This window comes from Gracilinanus agilis, chromosome 6, assembly GCF_016433145.1.
Source record: "Gracilinanus agilis isolate LMUSP501 chromosome 6, AgileGrace, whole genome shotgun sequence".
NCBI classification, from domain to species: domain Eukaryota; kingdom Metazoa; phylum Chordata; class Mammalia; order Didelphimorphia; family Didelphidae; genus Gracilinanus; species Gracilinanus agilis.
The window spans coordinates 202,237,071-202,260,169 of record NC_058135.1 but is presented as its reverse complement, the minus strand read 5'-3'; the positions used below and the strand labels follow the sequence as shown (position 1 = coordinate 202,260,169).

Here is a 23,099-nt window from a genome sequence, read left to right as displayed (position 1 = left end):
CAAGGACACATGACAAAACTAGTGGAAATGCGCATCGGCCATGGGTGGGGGGAGTGCGGGGTGGGGGGGTGAAGGGGATAAGAGGAGTATGAATCAGGCAACCATGTTAAAAATGTATATTAATAAATGTTAAAAAAAATAAAAAAAAATAAAAATAAGCTCACAACAAAAAAAATAAAATAAAATAATGAGATAAAAAAAATAAAAAAAAATAGGGCAAATAATAGAACCTTTGATCAGTGTGTTCAGAATCTAATTAAGAATATTTTGCTAATGCAGAAACCAATAACAAACAAGTAAGGGAAGGGAAGTTAGAAAATTAGAAATTTCAGAGAATTCGAAAACATTCTGCTAAGATATAGACTAGAATTAAAGGGCATAATGTATATATATTACAATAATTTTAGTAATGATGATGATAAAATAACAGTAATAATATATAGCACTTTATAAAATATTTTCCTGGTAACAATAAGAAGTATATGCCACAGTAGACAAAATGAATGCAAATGAATGAAACATTTATTAATCACTATATGTTAAACACTGTGCTAAATGCTGGATATGCAAACAGCCTTACAAAATAAGCCTTGAAGTTAAGAAACTATTGAATTCGAATCCTGTCTCAGACACTTAGCAGTTGTGTGACCACAGTTAAGACCCTAACTCTGTGAACCTAGTTTTTTCATCTTTAAAAGGGGAATGATAAGAATGTTTAAAGTACTTATCTCACCAGCTTGTTACAGAATCCAATGAACTAATCAGTAAAATTTTTTATATAAATGTTATCAATAGTGTCAATGTTCTTTCTTAATGTCCTTCCTGGCACTCAGAATTCAGTACAAATGACATTTTTCTTGGATTCTCCATTATAACCTGATAAAGAATGTATCCATTATACATAAATAAATATGTTCACTGGAAAACCTTCCAGAGTATTGGATCCTATTGCAAGGGAGATAAATAATTGGGAAAGAATACATGAATGAAAAGGTAGTCTTGAATTTTTTTCTTTAACTAACTTTTTACGTCCTAAATATTACATATAGACTACTGGGACCAAAACAGTCCTGCTAGACCTGCCCTTGCCATAAGTTTTGTAAAAACTCGGATTTATATAAACTTGTGTCACTGTGGGTCCTGCTTCAGATGTTACTAGGACACTGGGAGAGCAGGAGACAGGACAGAAGTTGCTCCCCTCCCCTACTTCCCTAATGTTTTGAGATAAGAATGATTTAGTAGGTGTGACAAAGGATCTGAATAACAGAAAGTATATGAAGGCAAAATTCCTTCAGGTGGACAAGGACAACTAGTGATTTGATTCAGGGAGCCTAAGAGTTTGGCCATGTCCTGCTTCAGAATTCTAGAATTGGAAAGGAAGTAAAGGTAATTTCCTCTAGCTCAAGCTTTTAGGCATATATCAATCTATCAAGCCTAGTCATGAGTGAATAAACTTCCATTCAGGAATTGTCTAAATTTTAGTCTTAGAGGACTGCCTGTGCCTCAGAGATGCTTCTGAGGCTCCCTACTGCCTCTCAGATAAAATCTATATAACTGTCTAACCTTTAAAATTCTTCACAATCTATCTTTTCAGATTCATTTCCCAGCAGTCCCTCTCATATTCTCTTTATTCCAATCAAACTTACTTTTTTGATAGATTGCTTACACAAGATTTTGTCTCTCACTTCCATGCCCTATATTGTACACTTTGATCCACATGACTGAAATATCTTCCCATCTATCCTCCAACTCTTAGAAACCCTATCTCCTTTCAAGATTCAGCTCAAATCCTACCTCTAAGGGAACTTTTCTTATTCCAATTCCTAACTTCTCAGTGCCTTCCCCAATTATTTTGTACTTAATTAATGTGTAGTTTCAATTGATTCATCTGGATACACAATGCTTTATCACAGTAAAATGTAAGCCCCTTTAGGGCAGCAATGGTTTTTACTTTTGTTTTTGCATCCACAGCAATGTACTTGGAAGGTACATAATAAATGCCAGCTGAGTGAAATGAACCAAATTCAAACCATGTTTTCCTGTCTAGAAGTCTAGCATTCAGTCCCTTGGGCCATGCTAAAATGCCTTTAGGCATATGGATACCTAAGTCATTCAGTATGAGTCTTTCATCATTCTCTTTCTGTAATTTTCCAGTGATGATAAGATAGTTTATAGAAGAAGAAGCAAAAAGAAACTTGAAATTAACTTTGCTTCTGAATATCTAGGCCAAATGGTCACTATACCTAAGAGACTAGTGCTGTTCTGTTAATATCCCCCCCCAAAAAAGAAACATTCATAGAGTAATAATACAAAAAATAAAGTATTCAACTTAACTTTTGACAGTGGGGGGCAGAGTTCTAAGAAGTCAAGAAGCAGGTTGCCTTGGTTTCTTCACAACTTTCAAGCATAAAAAATAAGGAACTGGAGGAATTCCATGTGAACTGGAAAGACTTCCAGGAATCGATGCAGAGTGAAAGGAGCAGAACCAGGAGAACATTGTACACAGAGATGATACACTGTGGTACAATCGAATGTAATGGACTTCTGTACTAGCAGCAATGCAATGATTCTGGACAATCTTAGGGAATTATGAACAAGAATCTATTCACAGCCAGAGAAAGGACTGTGGGAGCAGAAATGCATTAGAAAAAAATATATGATCGATCACATGGTATGATAGGGATATGATTAAGGTTTCTACTGCAAATGTGAATAACATGGAAATAGGTTTTGAACAATGATACATGTATAACCCAGTGGTATTGTTTGTCAGATCTGGGAGGGGGAAGGGAACAGGTGGGAAAAATCATGAATCATATAACCGTGGAAAAATATTTTAAGTAAAAAAGAAAATGCATGGAAAAAATCTTTCAAGCATAGTTTCCTGGATTCAGAAACCCACATGACTCTAAAGGTCTCTAGTTTTCCATGAATCAATGGACAAAAATGGGAAGAATGCTGATTTGAAGTTGGAGAAGAGACTGACCTATTTCAAGGAAGAAGCAAGATGGCAGAAGTCAGGTAAAAAGTCTGGCATTACAAATTAGAGTTCTGAGTTCAAATCCAACCTCTAGTACTTGCTACTACTTATGGGACCATTTTAACATATCTGAATTTTAGGTTCTCCTCTTTATAAGAATGGAGTTGAATTAGGTGATCTCTGAGATTCTTCCAACTTTAAATTCTATGATTTTGGCAATTTCTCACTGCCTGAAAACTTTACAATTGATGAGGACAATGATGAGAGGGAGGAGGAGGAACAAATTTGGGAGTATAAATGAACCTTCTTTAGCCTTTCTCCCTCACCACAATTTAAATTAAGATCCTCTAGTTATTTAATCTAGTATAAAGTAAGGAATTATCTTTCAAGTTATTATCCTTTTGGGGAGGAAAAATTAAATGGCTTCATACCTCTAAAGATCACCAGATATTCAAGAGAGTTAAAGTCAAAAAGGGCTCTAGATAAAAAAGAAGAAAATAGGATCACAAATCACTATATAAAAATAGCAATCTATATTGGAACACTGATTACATCCGAATTTTTCCATGTTAACAAAATACTCTACCCCTCCTAGAATTAGGGATGGAATGTGATCCTTCTCAGATGATTTCTACTTTGTCATGATGCCATAAAATATAGTGATGAGAGTTCTAGGGTCAGCAAGACTTAGGTTTGAGGCTTGCCTATAACTAGCATTTCTAACAGGATGCTTCATGAATCTGATCTGATTTGCTCCTCACAAGCTGGGGACATTTGTGCTACTCTTATCCCCATTTTACAAATGAGCCAATTGAAGCAGATGAAGGCCAAATGACACCCCCCTACCTCCTTCCCTGAGTCATATAGCTGGTAATTATATGAAGCAACATTTGAACTCTGGCAATCCTGCTTCCATGTCCAATATTCCATCCACTATACCATCTAACTGCTTAAGACAAAAGTTTTATTTTTCAGTTGTTTCTGTAATATCTGATTCTGCATGACTCTATTAGGGTATTCCTTGGCAAAACTTACTGGAGTGGTTTGCCATATCCTTCTCCAGCTCTTTTTACAGATGAGGAAACTGAGGCAAACAGGGTGAAGTGGCTTGCCATTGGTCATATAATTAGTGTCTGAGGCTGAACTTGAACTCAGGTCTTTTTGACTCCAGGTCCTGGGTTCTATCCACTGTGCCAGCTAGCTGTTTGCTAAGATAAAATAATTGTCATTTGGTTAACTATTAATTAAATAATAGTAATAAATAATAGTGGTGTGACTGAGTAAAAATCCCTTAATTACTATAAGTGTTAATTTCTCTGTAAGATGGGGATAACAAGAGTACCCATTTCACCAGCTTTTCAGGATCAAATGAGGAAATAATGAAAAGAACTTAGCAAAAGTTAACACACTCTATAACTATGACATAACCATAACAGGTATGGGTTTCCCCTTCCCTAAAGAACAAAAAGGATCCCAAAAAGAATTGTGAATTAGAACAAGAAAGTTGACTGTTCCCTGATCTCTTTTCTTCTACTAATTCCTTTTATTTTATTGTACCAAGTACATCCAGATTACTTCAACCAAGTCTCAAGAGACCAGGTAATATTATATATGGTATGTGCTTGTTGGAAGTACAGTGGAATGAATTATGGCAAAAATTTCCATTTAAATTCTAAGTATCTTGACATGTTTCCTTTTAGACAGACACTTGGAAATATTATAATTCATATTTTAATATTTATTTGTTTCAAAAAGACTATTTTGGACAAATCAAATGTAAAGTTTAAAGTCCTTATAAAATTGGCTTAAATCAGCATCCCAGAAAGTATTGTTATTTTTTTTTTTAATAATAGACACAAGTGACCATTTCCAAGCAGTTTAATGCACTTACCCAACAGGCATTAACAGTCTTTCTGGAATAACCTAATACTTTAGGCTTATTTTCCAGTCTTAGTTCAGATACATTCTAGTTCTCCCAAAAGACAGTTAGGGCAGGGCAACTACTCATCTTTGTTTTTGTATACTGTCTATATTGGGTCTTTATGTGTAAATGGTAGAAAGGAAGGAAGAAGCTTAATATTTCTTTTCAGAGTAAAGCATATTTTTAGAGAAAATGACAAAATTATGTTTCCACAACAAGCACAACCCTCTAGTTCCTTTCTACAACAACAAGGTCATCGTGATGAAACAGGATTTCCCCTCACCCCACAAAACAACAACAAAATAACAGGAGGGAACAATATAACAAGGACTTTTCAGAGAAAGACCAAGAGAGGTGCTACATTTTGACCTCACTACTTGGTGCTAATCACAGTCTTTGCCTTTCTATTTATTTTTTTTTAATGTAGCAGATCAGAAAAAGAAGTTCCTTTGCAGCACTAAATCTATGATACTCTGATGTTAGAATTAGTTCTATGCTCCCCGCCTTGCTTCTGCCTCTGCCATGTTCACCCATTCCTGGGAGGTGGAAACCCTGAGAAGTAAAATGAAACTTAAGAGAGAAAGTGAACACTGAATCAAGGCAAGAGAAGCACGTCTTGGTCCTGAAGATTCAGGTGGGAAAGGGGCCGTGGAAAATGAACAGTCAAAGCATAAGACAATCCATATTGCAAGTGTGGCATTTTTTGAGTTGTAAGAGACCCTAGAGATCAGGTACCTTCCTCCTTGTTTTCCAGATGTTACCCAGGATCACAAGACCAGGTTTTGGAGGGAGTGAAGGAGGGAGATAAAAGAGGTTACCTTGTAAGAGGAATTCAAAGAGCTTTCTTGACAACAATCTCCCTATAAAAGGGAATGATGCATGTGAGGGAGTTTACCCTTCACAGTCTGGTTCCATTCTAGCCTTTTAAACAGATTTCATGTTATTCTCTGACATGCACTCTCCATTCTGGCAAGACTGGCTCACTTGCTATTTTGTGTACATGGCATTCTACTTCCTACCTGTGTATTTTGGCAAAAGCTACCCTTGCCTTTTCCCCCTCCCCAACCATCAGTTAAAAAAAAACAACAAACCAACTCAAATGCTGTCCAACCTCCCCTCCACTTCTTGAAATCCCAAGGCTTATCTTAGGTGCCATCTCCTAGATTCCCTCAATTGTTAGTTCTCCCACCAATTGCTTAGTTCATATACACTTACAAGTGTCCATAATGCATTCCCCTCAGTAGAATGTCAGATCTTTAAATGCAAGGATGCTTTTTTTGGTCTTTGCATCCCCAATGCATCTCCTAACAGAGCAGAGGCTTAATAAATGCTTGTTGAATTGAATTAATCTGTATGTTAATATTAATATCCAAAGAAAACCTTCTAAGCCCTACTAGGGTTTAGAGCTTATGGAGCTTTCCATGATAGGCTCTTCCTTCCTTTAAGAAAGGCTCTTCTCTTTGCACTTTGTTCTACTCTTCTATATTGCTCTGATCATGGTATATTTTGTATTATAGCTAGCCATGTTAGATCTTATTCTCCTCCCTGCCTCCCAGCCCCTGGATCACAAGCTCTATAAAAGCAATGAATGCACTCTTTACCTTGGGATCCCTCTCAGCACCCAAACTGAGTGTTCTGCACATAGTAGGCACTTAATAAATGTTAAATGGATGATGCTGTCTAGTCTACAAAGAAACTAAGGGCTTTCCCCCTAAATCTACATGCATGCTGCCTTAAATTCTCTCCTAAAACAACATGCCATTCAATGTCAGAGAGTGACACTAAAAAGGAAACGGTGAGAGAGATGAATCAGACTCAGGGCACAAACTGCAAAGCAGTGTATTCATTGTGGGGAATACTGAGTCTCAGTTTCCTCAGGACCACCTTGACATTAGCCTCATTGATGTGTAAGGGGAGGGTGGCCTCATCCTCAATGGCATTCAATAGACCAGAGCTACAGAATCATTTCATAACCTTAGCTTAATGTAGTCTGGCTTGTTTTAAAAGTGCCATTTAAATCTGTCCTTTGTTTTCAGAGATCCAAGGCTAAAAATAATGTAACTCTGTAAACATGTATTTTTTTTTATTCTATAAAAGAGGAAGGCCGCTAAGAAGCATGTGGAACAGGCTTTAGTGAATTCTGTTATGAATATAGTATGCATGGGTGTGTATATATAAATTATAAATTATATATAAAATATGTTTCTTATATATGTAAACACAGGGCCAGTTTCCCTATAACAAGCCTGGAATCTACAGAAAAGTAAGGGGCCACCAGTGGAAATATCTTTGGTATAAGAGGGGCCATAGGAATGGGAGAGCTGAAGGGCTGACATCCAAAAATGTGGGAAGCAAGACAAACTGCCCTTTTTATTCATGCCTCTTGACGTTTCTTTACCCCATTCTTTCTATTTGAAATGTCTTCCTAATTCTCTTATTCTCTCAACCTCCTTAAGTTTTATTCTACCTTCAACATCTAGATCAATTTCTCCCTTTTCTGTCAAAACTTCCCTGACTTCTCCCACCCCCTTCCTCCTAGCTGACAATGGCTGTTCTGACTTATATGAAACTCATTGTATTGTTTAGTTAGTATTTAGCTTATGGAATCCTGTGTTGTTAATGATTTTTTTCACAGACACCACACTGGTTCAAGGAAAGGCTGCATTGCTTCTGGAAATTTTGCTTTTATAAAATGTGATTGCATTTATACTCGGTGCTCTCTCTCTCTCTCTCTCTCTCTTTTTCTCTCTCTCTCTCTTTTTCTCTTTCTCTCTCTCTCTTTCTCTCTCTTCTTCTTTTAACTATATAGAGAATGTATATACACACATGTATTTAAACATGTGAATACATGAATGTGATTCATATACATGTGCTATACTCACACACCTTTTACTCTTTCAAAGAGACACCATTTTAAGAATGGGTTTTATATCTGGAGTCTTGATGATTCAATGTGGCATGGAAAAGACCTTGAATTCTTAAAGATTTTTCTAGAAGAATACAGGTCATGACAGGTCCTACCAAAAGGCCACATGCCTCTTTTCAAAGGATTAGCCTAGCTAAATTTGGAGAGAAGCATAACCAGGTTGACTAGAGAGGGATGATTTTTACAACCACAGTCATATTCTACTGAAAGAATACAATTTGTATGTGAATAAGTAAAGTGAAGGTAATTGGAGGATAATTAGAGTACTAACAAGTATGGAGAGGCCTTTAACAAAGACTTCTAGGAGATGTCTAAGCTAAACTCTGAAGGCAGCTAATCAATCACACAGCTTTTATTCAGGTCTCACTAGGTGCTAGATACTGGGCTAAGCTGCTGAAGATACAAAGATCTAAGCATGATCGACCCCTGTGCAAGCAACTTACCATTCATGCTAAGGATTCTAAAAGGTGGAGGGAAGGGCTTGATTCAAGTCCCAGGGAATAGTGGGGTGTGAAGGCACAGAGATGGAGATGGAATACCAAAGTAGAGAAATTGTAGGACTAGATTAATGGAAATAATTTTTTGAAGAGGACAATTGGACAAAAATAAACAAAAATATGAAATGAGCCAAGAAAGAAAGGTTGAGGCCAGTTTGTGGAAGACTTCAATGCCAGGCTGAAGAACTGGTATTTTATCCAATAGGGAACCAATAGCAAAATAAAAAATGCCTTGCATATATAATATGTAGCCATTAGCTCCTTTGATGAAAGGTACACTTTTTGAATTATCACACTTTTCAACAAGTTTCTCAAGCTGCATCATAAACTTCCCAAACCACACTGAGTTTTAAAATTAATTTTAATCTCACCTTCCTTGCATAAAGCACCAATTGATTTATAACCTCTGGGTGGGGTTACAATGCTAACAACTCAAAATGCCACATTTATTTCAAAAGTAGTAGCAACAGCAACAAAGAAGAAAACAGGAGAAAAAGTTCCCATTTTCAAAAGGAAATTAAACATAAATACATCCTAAAGGTAGGCAGAGCATTACAATTTGAAGTTCCCCAATAAGAGGTTCGGTTCTAACTCCATGCCTTCTATTTCAGAGTCCTTGGCAGCCTCTTTTTCTTAATTTTGCCTCCAATCTAGTTTGAGTACGTGGATGCTTCATTCAGAATTTGGAGCTCCCTGGATGCAAAGCATCACACTGGAGTATCCTAGAAATTCCAAAGACCATAATGCTGGGGTTGGAGTTTCATTTTTAAACAAAACAGTATTATTTTGAAAGTTGTTGGACATTTAAAACAATAGTTTGGTTTTTTCTTTCATCATTAATATGTCCCTATTGTCCAGATACAGATATTTAAGACAGTCGGCGAAAGTACACCAGACACTCAGAGTTCAGTTGGATCTCTGTAATGTGGGTCAGGAATGGACTGTTTGGCTCCATTGCCAGGTTTCTAGTTTCTAGTGCTAATGTAATATGTGACTTGGTTGAAACCAAATCTAAACCATCCCAAGACTCTGAGCATCCTCATAACTAGGCAATAATGACCTTATGCCCAATTTTAATTTCAAATGAGAGCTTTCAGTCAGCAGCAGGAAAATTTTATTTTAAATAATAGTTCCTTCACTGTTTTTTTTTTAATAAGGGGTCTTTAATTTTTTTAAACTTTAAATAAAAGGCCTTTAATATTGTGTGTGTGTGTGTGTGTTTGTGTGTTTTAAACCCTTATCTTCCATCTTAGAATCAATACCAGTATTGGTTCCAAGGCAGAAGAGCAGTAAGGGCAAGGCAATGGGAATTAAATGACTTGCCCAGGGTCACACAGCTAGGAAGTGTCTGCGGCCACATTTGAACCCAGGACATCCCATCTTTAGCTCTGGCTTTCAATCCACTGAGCTACACAGCTGGCTCCTTTTTGTGGGTGGGTGTTTTTTTTAAATAATTTTTTGTATGTGGTAGACCCCTTTGACAGTCTGGTGAAGCCCATAGACTTCTCAGAAAATGTTTTTAAACCCAAAGAAGGCAATGCAAAGATTTACAAAGGAAAGCAATTATATTAAAGCACAGTTAACAAGATGTTTTGTTAAAAATATCTTCACAGACCCCAAATTAAGAATTATTGTTTCAATAATCAGTTAAAACCCAGACAGGCCATTTTGCTTCTCCCATTTAATACTGAGACAGGAGTGGATAGACAGTAGATCCTAAAAGCTAGAGAGACAAGCTCTGAAGTCAGGAAAACTTTGACCTGAGGGCAGAGATCCTCTTTTGCCTCTTTTCTTTTTTAATCCCCCAGATACATAGTACAATACCTCGCACCTAGTAGGCACTCAACAATATTTATTGATGGAATGATCGACTTCTGCCTCTAACACAAATTGGCTAAATGATTCTCCTAGGGAACAATTCATTTAAACTCTCGACGTCCTTAGGAAACTCTCTTAAACTCATGCATTGAAGAACAAGGGCAGATCTGCATTGGAAGAAGGCATTTCCTCACCAGATCTTCCTCCTACCTATTAAAACTATAGGTCTGGTTTAAAAAAAAAATAAAATGAAGAAACAGGCTCCCCGGCAAGGGGCCATTCTTGTTTGTTTTGGGGTGGCTGACTTGCCAACAGAGATTTTCAGCAAGAAGATAAAAACCTCAGGTGTCGTGAGAAATCAGCCACATGCCAGAGAAGCAAAAGTTGAGCCATTTTTCCCCCAGACAGAAAATCATGTAATTGCTTGGCTATGCACAACGGCTACATGGTATTTCTCTAGTCTGGCAGATGAGAAATTATTATTGAAATACTGTAAATATCATAGGTGTCTTAGTCAATGAAATGGGGCTTAGGGAGGAATGTGTAAGGGGAGCAATCCAACACAGTAAGCATGGACCCTGAAGAGAAATGAGATAAAAATCATCGTGGTGGAACTCGCCGCTGTATCCAGAAGGAAATTATACTCCTCTAGCCAGATAGTTTACCTTCACGTGAAATGCATTACTGTGCCAAGACTGCAGCTGGAGTTGGCAAGAAGGTAGCCCTTCTACCTGTTCCTGTCTTTTCTGATACATTAAGAAGTGAGCCACAAAGTGTCATGGTGCTTCAGCCAGCAGGGCTCTTGTCAGTCTAGACACGCAGGTTGGGGCTTCAGGTTCCCTACCAGGGCTGACACAGCTCTCGACCAGGAGTCTATGCCATGCTGCATATTCCCAAGAACTGCTCTTTAGAGGAAATGGGCAGGCAAAGCCAACCAGATTCCTTCAAATGCATACCCTGAGGAACATGGAATATCCCACCTTAGAACCTGACCTCAGAGGGGGCTGTGCTTAGCATCCTGGCATCCTGGCCGAGAATCTTGGATTGAATTATCAATCCAACGAAAGCACAGGCATGCCTAGGATTTGGGTGTTTTGTTTTTTCTGCTTCAACATAATGATATGCATACGGCACTGTATCTTCAAATCTGGTCATAATTCTCAGTGCAATAGCTCAGCTCTTCATATTTAACTAGGCGTGTGCCAGTGGGCTAATTACAACTCGAATTTAGGGAAATACGAATGTATACAGGACTCTGCAGAATTGTGACTATTTTGCAATAGGGAGATAGATGATGGTTAAGCAATGATCATTTTTTAACTTGTGAGGCGGCAAGTAATACATCTGTCAGGATACAGAAAAATCAGTTTTCAGGAAAGTTACATCGCAAATTTGGGGACTAGATTATTAAAAGGAGTGACTGACTTGAAGCAACTTATTTTAAGACTTCTTTTTTTTTGCTATTTAAGATATACACGGCTGATGAAAAAATATACACACATGCACACACCCTCTTATGACAGAGAGGTGGTAGAACACACAGGAACAGAAAGAGATATATCTGTCATTAATGGTCAGTATGCCTGTTTGTTTTACTTAATGGTTAAATGCAAGGGAAGGCTATTTGAGTGGCATGGGGAAATGGATAGGAAGTTACTGGTATATAAGATGAAACAAAAAAATAGATAATTTTTTTAAAGTTAGTTAAAAAAATATCTGTTGCTGTTTTTTTTTGTTGTTGTTGTTCAGTCATCTTCATGACCCCATGGACAATATAGACACCAGTACCGTCCATGGGATTTTCTTGGCAAAGATACAGGAATAGTTTGCCATTTTCTTTTCCAATGGATTAAGGCAAACAAGTTAAGTGACTTGCCCAGGGTCATACAGCTAGCATCTGAGGCTGGATTTGAACTGAAGTCTTCCTGACTCCAGACACAGCTCAACAGCCACGGATCCAACTATCTCCCTTAAAACTAAGTACAGTCAACTTTTTTTTATTTACTTTATTTCCTTGTGTTCATTGAGATAACAACTAGATACATGCTATGTATCCCAAGTAGCATCCTGGGGGTGAAAGAGATGTTGACAAGTGATGGAGAACTCTGGATAAATGTAACACTTTTTAACTAATCCTTAAGAGAATCCATATTCCATTTTGTCTGACAGGCAAAATTTCACGTCAACAATTCTTTCAACAAAGTAGGTTTTTAATGCACATATGTACATGCTATATATATATATACATATGTGCACATATACTATCAATAACACAATATACACATACTATACATGCATGAAATATACAATGTTAAATATCTTTCTTTATATATTTATATATGTGTACTTTTTTCCTGGTACAAGTCTTTTTAGAGTTTGAAAATTATTACCACAAATTTTCATCTGCAACTCGGAATGGTAATTAAATGCTTATAAGCATCTGGGAAAATGCAGATATATTTGACACAGAATCATAGAATTGGGTGAGGTATTAAAGGACACATGGTCCACCTCATGCAGGAATCCTTTCTCTCTGATGGGTAGTCCATCTGGCTTCAGCTCATACAGTTTGCAAAACAGTTCAATGCTGCAAAGCTCTATTTCCTAGGTATTTTTCCCTTACATTTATTCATATTCTTCCTATCTGTAACATTAACTCACTGTTCCTAGTTGTGCCTTGTTCTCATTTGCTCTCCTTCTCCTTGTCTGACCACTGTTTCTTAAACTCCGTTATTAATTCTTTATCATCATCACAGCTAATAATTGTGGGTGTCCCCCAAGGCTCTCTCCAGATTTCTATCTCTTCTTCTTGATCTATATTCTGTTACTTGGTAATGTTGGTCACATGCTCTCATGTGGTCAATTATCATCCCATGGAGATGCTTCCCAGATTTATGTATTTGCCCCCAGTGTCTCTTCTGAGCTCCAATACCACATCGCCAACTAACTGCCTTTCACACATCTCAAAATGGAAGTTCTGTAGGTATTTCAAACAACTCCTCTCTTCCAAACTTTCCTCTTAATATTGAGGGCACCATTGTGTCAGTCACCTAGGCTTGCAAAGTTGGCCTCTCCCTTTCACTCACACCACATATAGAATCCATTGCCAAATTTTGTCATTTCTACCTTCACAACATCTTTCCTAAAAAAACTTTCCACAGAGCTATAACGTAATAGAGGTCCTTATCATCTCTTTCGTGGTCCACTGTAATAGTCTTCAAGTTGGTCTTCCTGACTCAATTCTATCCCCACATCAATCCATCTTCCATGTAGCTGTCAAAATAACTTTCCTAACAAATTCACCCATGTCACCCTGCCTTCTACTCAGTAAAACCAAAGGATTCCCTTTAAGGGTGGATCAAAAATAAATCCTCTAGCATTTAAAATTATTCATAATCTGCTCCCTTATTATTTCTCCATTCTTCTATTTTATACCTTTCTACACTTTTGACAATTCAATTACAATGGCCTACTTTCTGTTACACACACATACACACACACACACACACACACACACACACACACACACAGAGCTCCATAATGCCATCTCTTTTCTCTTTGCAAAAGTGGTCCCTCATGCCTAGAATGCTCCTCTTCCCCAAATAGCCCCCTTCCCACTTCTCAGTGTCTCTGGCTACCTTTAAAACTCAAGTTCTTCAGGCAATCACTCCCTCTACCACCCCCCAGCTGTTAACATCTTCTCTTCTGAGATTTCTTTCCTTCTATATTCTATGTACATTTTTTTAAGTACACAGGTGATTATGGGTTGTATCCCCCATTAAAATGTGAGCTCCTTAAAGGCAGGCCCTGGTTTTGCCTTTATATCCTCAGTGGTTAGCAAGATTAGGTCCCTGACACATAGTAAGCACTTAAATGATTATTGGCCTGGAGGACTGACTTTCCTCCATCTCTGTTCAGAGCAATAAAGAAGAAGCTTACCTCCTTCCTCAGATGATAGTCCTTAAAATACCTGCATATCACATCTACCAGCGCCTTGCTCCACTAGGTAACAGTCAGCAAGGTGGGTAAGATAAATAGTAGGATATTTTTTTCTCTTTATGTGACTCCAAAGCATCTAACAAAGTGTTTTACATCCAGCAGGGGCTCAATAAATGCTTAATATTTGCTGAATGTTTTGTTGAATTTAAAGTTTCACAGCCTTTAGCATAGAGGACACTTAGAGATCACTCATCTGTCACAGAGGACAGGTGAATTGTAGGAGAAGACACGCTTAGGGTGACTAGCTTCTAGTAAAGAATCTAAAAGATTTTCAAATGTGAAAAAGTTCATTACCTCTTTGAAAATTCCTAATCAAAATCAATTAAATCTAAATCAGTAAACTGCACAAGCTGATGTAGATCTACTAACTCTCCAAAGGAAAAAACTTGCTTTTGAAACAGAAAAAGCTTCCAAGAACCTCTAGCTTAAATTTGTTTCTAGCTTATGTTTCCTTACTTCTGAAAAGAACCATTTATCCAATTGATCTGATAGGATCCAGGATCAGCCATCTATGATATGATATAGTGAATCAAGCTCCAAGAATGAATGCAAATGGGCACACATCACAACAATCTCACCCTTCCCTGCCCACATCACACCGACACCCACAGTGCTTTATCTCAGCATCACAGAATATGCACCAAGGAGGGAAGGGACCATATGGGGTCATCACAGTGATGCCAAACTTAAATAAAAAAACAGCGACTAAAACTGACAAAAGGATCCCTGTAGGCTGCAAAAGGACTTAGAAAACCATATATTAATATTGTCTATGTTCTATGGTGTTTTTAATTTACTTCATGAATTTTTACATTTCGTTTGGAATATTTGAATTACATTTTAATCTGCTTTGATGATCTTGGAGATATTGTAGGCCATATGTTTGCCATTTCTAAAGGAGAATCCTTTGTACATGAGGGCACTGAGCCTTAGAGAGGTGTAGATATATTTATACAACTTCAGATCATAACAGAAATAATTCACCTCGAAAATAGTGAAAATGTGCTTTTATGAAAATATAACATGGAAAGAGTACTGATTTTGGAGTCAGAGAATCTGGGTACCCATCCTAGCTCTGCTATGTACCATTATCTATGTGACTAAGTTACTTTAAACGGTGGGCTTCAGTTTCCCCATTTGTAAAAAGAGATTGAACTACATAGGGAATCCTTAACCTTTTCTTGTTGAACAGTTTTGACCATCACATAAAGCTCATCAACCCACTTCTCAGAATAATGATTTTAAATGAATAAAAGGAAAAATATAAGATTATAAATGAAATCAATTACAAATATACATACAAATTATATCAAACACCTAACACATATACCTGTATGTGTGTGTAAATTAATTATTAAACAATCCAGGTTAAGGATCCCTGGACTAGCGTGGCTTTATGGCCTTTTTCCATCTATAAACCAATCACTGCTAAGATGAAAATCCAGATGCGTGAATAGTTTGGGCATTGTAGTTTCCAGTGTTTCTTTCATAGTAGGGATGGATTAACATCATGCCATCCATACGTTCTCAGTTGCTCTATGGTGCTGGCATTTGGAAGACAGTTGTATGGTTTGGATGACCGGTTAGAAAGCTTTACTCTCAGTCTGAACAACAGCCTGGTAAAAAGCTCACTGGACTTTCTGGGACTGGATTTAATATTCCAGCCTCCTTAGAAATAAGTTCTATCCAGGCTAACCAGCTGAACTCAGACAAATGTAGTTATATTGCTAGTCGATTGCTTTAGCAAAAATTAGAATGATCACTGCCATTATCAATCTTTTGATTTACTTCTGATATAAAACCTTGTTTTTGGTCGAAATTGATTGTCTTTGCTCTGATCGCCCCAAATTGTGAAGGTCGAGTTGAGAGTTGAAAGCCACCATGCCTGATTGAGAGATACATGTGTCTGACTCAACCGAACAGAGGCAACAGCTATGCCAATGGAAAGCTTTTAAGTAATCTGAAAGATTTTATTTTTCAAAGGAGATATAGTTAGAGATATACCATCCACAACCAAATAAACAAATTCAAGAAATCCTAAGCTTGCAATATTTGCAAAGCTGCTTTATTTGCTCAGAGAAAGGCATTCTGTATATTCTTCATGAAAAACAAACTGGTGAAGATGATTGTAATAAAAGGAGATTTACAGCCTTTTCTCCATACACTTTAAATTGATTTCTTTCTCAAACCCAAACAGAAAGCTAAACATTTACCAAATGTATACAGTTTGATTTTTTTTATCATAATGCACTTTACCTCCCAAAATTAAGCTTTCATTGATTCTAAGCTGATAAGAATCTGCCTTGAAAGCAAATTGACTGATTTTCCCACTCCTGGCCTCCTAAGAATTGTTAGTTTGAAGCAATTTTTAATTAAAAACAGCTCCCACATAAGAAAATAGGAAAAAAAAAACTTCAGGGAAAATAAAATCAGTCCTGCCGTCCTTCAATTTTTTTCTCTAAGGCAATGTTGATATAAAGGAGAGTTTGGAAGCTCCCTCCTTGAAAAATGCCCTTTGGGGTCCTGCTAACCATTGTCACAATAGGTTTGATCTCCTCCCTTTCTTCCCCAAATTCTTATTAAATTGCAAATTCTTAGGGTACCTCAAGGAAAGAGCAACATTATTTTTCCTCAATTCCTAAAAACAAATTATCTCAAAGCACTTTCCTCTTTTTTTCTCTCTGAAGTCAAACATCTAAACTCATTTTAACAATATTCTATCTACACAAAATCAGTGATAACAAGCTGCTCCAACAATAAATATGATGTTTCAATATGAAACCTTGTGACTGAAGCATACAGAAATGGAGCTGTAGGAGTAAGATTTTTTTCCCCCACTGAGAATTTTGATGACAAGCTGGGGGACAAAACAAACAATAGTCATTAAATGTTAATGTCACCAAAAATATTTGGGTCACTATCAATATTCATTTTAAACTCTGTGGAACTTTAACTTTTATCAGACCGGAATGTTACTTATGTGTGTTTGTTCTCAACCGTAATTATACATATATATATATATATATATATATATATATATATATATATATTTTTTTTAACTTAATCCTGGATAGGGTAGGACAAGAAGGAGAGGAAAAATGTAAAAGAGAAGTTACTTACATTTATTTTCATAAAAATAGAGAAATATAGACACAATCTGTTAACAGTTTTTGTCCTCATTAAAAACAAACAAAAGCATTTTCATCTTTAAAAAAAAAGATCTTCCTAAAGGAAAAGAAACCCAGCCCTGATAGAAAAATGAACTATTAGACCACTTGAATGAACCAAAGAAATAAATATAACCAAAACAGCATGTAGCTACCTTTGATAAATGGCAACTTTCTTACATCAGTACTTGAACAATTTTAAGCCACTGAACAATTCAATTTTTAAAAAGCCAATCACCTTAAATATTAGTATATTTTTTCTCCTTTTGTTTCAAGTACACACAAAGATAACTCTGTGTATTATGTAGCCATTCATTTAATGTTAATTTTCCCCATCATAATTTTTCCAGGAAACATAGAAATTTAGCAGCACTCAACTTTTTTCTCTGTTCTTTGTAATTCAAGGACTTTTATATATTATAATCATGTAGTTAGTACTATATGATCATAAGAATTTTGCATATCGAAATTCTCAAAAAATATCATCTAGATGTCAAAATGGATATTTTGGAAAAATAAAGATCAGTAGAAATATTCCATAGAAGATCACTTTTTCCTTCTTTCACTACAGGGTTATTGAAGCAAATAATTGCAAGACAAAACTCACAAGAAGAATCTGAATATTAAACACATTTTTTTATGAAATTCCAATCTGATTTGGATGCCACACAAAAAAATCACCACACTCCTCAAAGCAACGAAGAGTATGTTTTGCTAACATTAAAAACATGCTCTAAGATATATTTATATTCCCTTAAAAGGAAAAAAGTGAGACTCTGAAATGCAATCATGTAAAAACCTTTTATTATCTCCAATGACTAAATTACCTAATTCTATAAGTAACCTAATATACTAAAATAAATTTGGTAGTAAGGATTGTGGGATGAGGTAAATAGGGGAAGAGGAGAAAGAAACGAGACCATCATTTTAACTTCTTTCCTATTATTCTAAAGGTATATGCCCATCAAAAATTTTAATGTTTTAGGAATAAAATTCTATGAGCTATCATCCAACTTCAGCTGCTATTGTTAGCACAGTTTTCTCTCAGCATCTAGCAAAATATGTTGCATGTAGTAGCAAATGATGTTTGCTAAATTAATGTATTCCTACCTATAATTTTATTTTGTGGTTTTTTTTTCCTCCTCTGTTACCCAGAATTTCAAAACTACTCTTATGATTAGCCTAAGGATTATCAGCAGAACTGTATAGTACCTAAACAAAATGCAAGGCTTACAAAGTAACCTTAGAACTATAAGGCATTTTAGAGATCATTTAATGCAAATTATTTATTGCACAGATGAGTAAACTGAGACCTAGTGGAGGTAAAGTCAATTGCCCTAGGTCATACACTTAATTAGTAATGGTAGGTCCGGAGGAAATAGTCACCAGATTTCCTGATTTCCAATAGGACGCGCTTTCCACTATCCCACACTGCCTTCCAAAGCTGACTAAAGCCATAGTCTAGCCTTTTTGGCATATGTCAAACTGCCTAAGAAAGTAATCATACTTTGCTAAGTGTTTCTGGTTGAGCATAGTTTTGTTTTATAGGAAGGAATGCACCAACCCCCTTTACTGCCTTCACACAATTTCCTGGATGTTAGATTTAGACACAGGGTGTGGTTTTCTCAATGTATATAAGTATCATGATTTATTTATCACTTTTCAGACTCCTAAAGGAAAAAGCTCACATTTTTCCCCAAGAAATTTCTACAGCATTTAACTCCCTTTAGTTTCTACACAGAAACTTTTCATTGACATGCTGCAAAATAAACAAACTACAACCTTTTGGATGAATCCCACAGTAGTTCGTTCATATAGTCAGAGTTGAAAGCAGAGACAATTGCCTCAATAACTTGGTTTGGGTGTAGAGAAGCAAAGGGATATCTCTCTACCTCAGGAAGGTGGGTGGGAAGGAGATGGGGTGGGACAGCCAAAGGTAGGGAAGAGCATTGATCTCTTTATACAAGAGGCTGGCTGAATTAACTGAGTTCAAGGATAAATACTTTACATTGCATGCTCCAAATCCAGCCTATGATGCAGGGATAGTTGTTCTGGAAGGTTAATCCACTACTTCGTTCTGGGACCTTAGGAAAGCAACTTAGCCTCTCTTGCCTCAGTGTCCCTATTTGTAAAATGAGCATAATAATATTTCCATTGCCTACATCTCTACAGTTATTGGGGAAACACTTGATAACCTTAAATTAGAAACATGTGTTAGTGATATCATCACATTGACTCTTAAAATCAGTGACGACATTCAGTTATTTCTGATGTGAAATTATCTTATTTTCCAAATAGATAATAAGACAAATTATGTTGAAGATAATATCTTAGAGATGCTGATTTGATTTTACTTTTATATAATTCAAGGTTACTCAGATGTAAAACATGAGAACTAATTTAGATAACTTCTCCAAATTTCTAATTAGGGGCAAAAAGAATCTCAAAGTTTGAGAGATTTAGTTTGATACACTATTTTCATTAAACATGCTACATCAAGCCCCTACTTTTATAGACACAGTCAGAGGTAAAATCAAACAAACCCCCTGAATTTTAAGGCACAGTAAAATAAATTATTCTATGACAAAGTTTAAAGTGTTTTTAAACATTTTTTTTCTAAATAGAGGAGCACTCTAAGATTTAAAAGAAATACAAAACTTCAAACCAAATACAAAATGATAAAAAGTTAGGAGTGTCTCCAGTTCAACTTCTACAAAAGAAAATGTGCTGTTTTTAAAGAAACAAGATACAAATGGGGATCTTTTCAAAAGTCCTCCCTTGGATATAAAACAAACCTAGCAACTTCATTGTATTCTGTTGAAATTTATGAGGGGTAGTGCAAGGAGGTATGTCTAGTCTAGCAGTTCAGAACTGGCCATATAATGTTTGAAGGAGAACTTGTGAATACAAAATATCAGAGAGAGTGAAGTCTGATTTGGTTCCCAAAATAGGAAAGGGAGGGAAGGAAAGCAAAGGAATCTCTGAGTTGCACAGTTCCTCTAAAACTTTCTGAAAGGTTCATGTAAGTTGTCTTTCTATCCTATAGCCATTCACAGACTGCCTTTCAAGAACTAACCATCTCTTCTCTTTCATTAATTATATATGTCCTTCTCCCCTCAAATCAAATACTTTTCACGAATGTATTCACAAGATATTTTCTTTTCTTCTAATTCTTAAAAGCACTGTACTTTCTCCAACAGTTTATGCAGGAATTGAAGATTCTAACAATCAGTTGTGAGAGTCTGAATGGAACTCCCCCTCCCTAACACACACATGTACAAACAAGCATCAGTCCCAGGCAGCAATTAATGACCTTTATGCAAAACCTAGTTACCATTTCTGTAGAAGCAATGGCTTCCTGGATTTTAGTGGTGTTATGAATTGTGTATAGCATTCATGGAGCAATAATATGTGAGGAAAATAGCAGTGAGAATGCAGTTTTAAAAAATCAGTCCTTCGCAAGCAGTTGACCAATCAGAAAGCAGGTCACATCTTGTTAGCTGGATCATATACATTAAATGTCATGAATTGTCTATGGCTTAGCTGACAATTCATGCATGTGTTTTATTTTATGAAAACCTTGAGTAGTTCCTTTCAAAAGTTGTTATTCAACAACTGGGATCCTCTTAATTTCCCCCCAAATCACTGACTATAGTTCCACCCAAAATGCTCTGGACATTTGCAATCTGCAGAAGGTTACTAATTCTATAAGGTTTCTACTTCAAATGTTTCCAGTGCATCTCCACCAAACTCCCTTTGGAAACACTTCAGCACAATACATGTGCCCTGGCATCAACACTGGCACATGGACCCAAATGCAGCCTCATTTAGCAGACATGCTTTCACTCCAGAAAGTAAGGTTTCATTAAATATTTAAATTGCAGGAGAGGCAAGCTTTAAGTTTTTAATTTCAAAGTCCTCCCAAGTATTTCTATTATTCCTCCTCACTTAAGTGCTTACAACGGAGCTTGCGGGTCTTTAAGGGAAAAGATCCCAAGAGTGTAAAAATTAGGAACAGTTTCTACAAAGCCTGACTAGTCCACATTAGGAGGTACTCTGTCAGCTGTGCGATAAAGTCAGGAACTGATCACTTCCCCTCCCAAAGGCAACTGCTTTCCGAAATTAATATAGAAATATGTGCATATTTTATGATGAGCATGTGTTCCTTAAGGACGACTCAGAGGACAAGTTTTTCAAAAGTGTGCTTCTGAGGCTTTGCCAGGGTTACCTTTACATTCGGGGGGTTGGGGGGCGACTAAATGAAAACCAGGAAAACAAATGCAGTTTACCGGCAGCCCCCCTTCTGGAATTGACCAAAGATTCTTTCAACTCAAGCAAAAGACCATCCGATACCTTGCAACATACTCTTAGCCTATGTCAGCAGGACGGACACCCGAGCACTTTAAAACAAACCACTTTAAAAAGAAAAAAAAAGAAGAAGGAAGAGGCAGCATTTGCTCAGATGGAGGGAGGGCTTTGGGAATCCAACCTGAAGTATTGCTGGGCTCTATTTCCAGATTTCAGCATCAACTGTGATCTGCTCCAAGAGTTGCAGTGCAAGGCAGTAGATTGAGGGATCACCCAGTGAAACTCGTGCATTAACGGGGGCGGGGGAGGGGGAGTGCATTCCTGGGTCTCCCCGGGCTGGCTAAGGGGATGGGACGCTTCGGCTGGATTCCCCCCCCCCTGAAGCCCCTCGTTGACCAGGCATGCCCAGCCCGGGAAGAAAGGTTGGGGCACTTACCTCTGTGCGAGACTGCAGCCTCTTGTTCATCTCATAGATTCGGTACTCTGGTTGCACCATGTACGGTGTGTGCCTCCTATAAAATGGGCCGAAAGGAGAAGAATAGAAGGGGTCATGTGGTGTGCTGGACATCTTGCCTGCTTGGAGGAAATCAAGCTATAGAGAGTATCACCAACATCCATACAGAGCACATGGGCTGTGTGTTCTTCCCAGTACAAAGTAGCTGCGCGCACACACACGCGCACACACACGCACACACAGAGCCACAGAGACACACTGACTGGAAACTGCTGTGGGAGCCCTCTCTCTATAGCAAGAGGCAGAGGCAGAGAGAACAGGAGAGAGAGGAGGGAGAGCGAGCGAGAGCGAGAGAGCGCACGAGAGAGGAGGGAGAGGGAGAGAGGGGAGAGAGAGAGAGAGAGAGCGCGAGAGAGAGCACAGGCTCCAGAGAGAGAGAGAGAGAGAGAGAGAGAGAGAGAGAGAGAGAGAGAGAGAGAGAGAGAGAGAGAGAGAGGGAGGGAGGGAGGGAGGGAGAGGGAGAAAGAAAGAGAGACGAAGAGAGACTGGAGAGCTTCAGGCACAACTGCTCGGGTTTGTTTTTTTGTTTTTAAAGAAGCAGTATATGTGGAGAGGTCATTTCCTGTCCACACTGTTGACTAGTTCAAAAATATAATTTTCCTCCCAGTCTGACAGAGGTCTAAGGTTTGGTTTTAATTTTTCCCAGCCAGGACCCCTTAGGAACATAGCAGGCAGGCTTGTTAGCACATAGGTGGTTTAACCGCTGCCTGAGCAGCCCAGGCTTGGTCAATATGAGAAATGTGATTTACTACCAAATCCTGCAAGCTCATGGCAGGGGCATGACAAGATCCTGCATTTGGGGTGGGTGAGTCACTTCGAGGGGAGGATGCCTCTGTGAGGAGATCTTGCCACTCCACTCGAAGGATTTACATTTGCCTCCAATAGTTGCAGCAGCTTGTCACATCTCTGCACTTTTTTTTCCCTCCCCAAGAAAAATCTCAGTCAAGTCAGCTAGATGTTGAGAAGGGA

At 37.5% G+C, this 23,099-nt stretch overlaps 1 protein-coding gene across 6 annotated transcripts in view; it reads right to left on the bottom strand.

Moving 5' to 3' along the window:
- Positions 1-22,435, bottom strand: part of LDB2 (LIM domain binding 2) — a 391,147-nt gene extending 368,712 nt beyond the window's left edge. For all 6 annotated transcript variants that reach the window (XM_044680969.1, XM_044680971.1, XM_044680970.1 and 3 more), the window contains exon 1: positions 22,053-22,435. In XM_044680969.1, coding sequence (XP_044536904.1) covers positions 22,053-22,184 — 132 coding nt within the window. In that variant the 5' untranslated portion in view covers positions 22,185-22,435. The remainder of the gene's footprint in view (positions 1-22,052) is intronic.
- Positions 22,436-23,099: the final 664 nt, after the last annotated feature.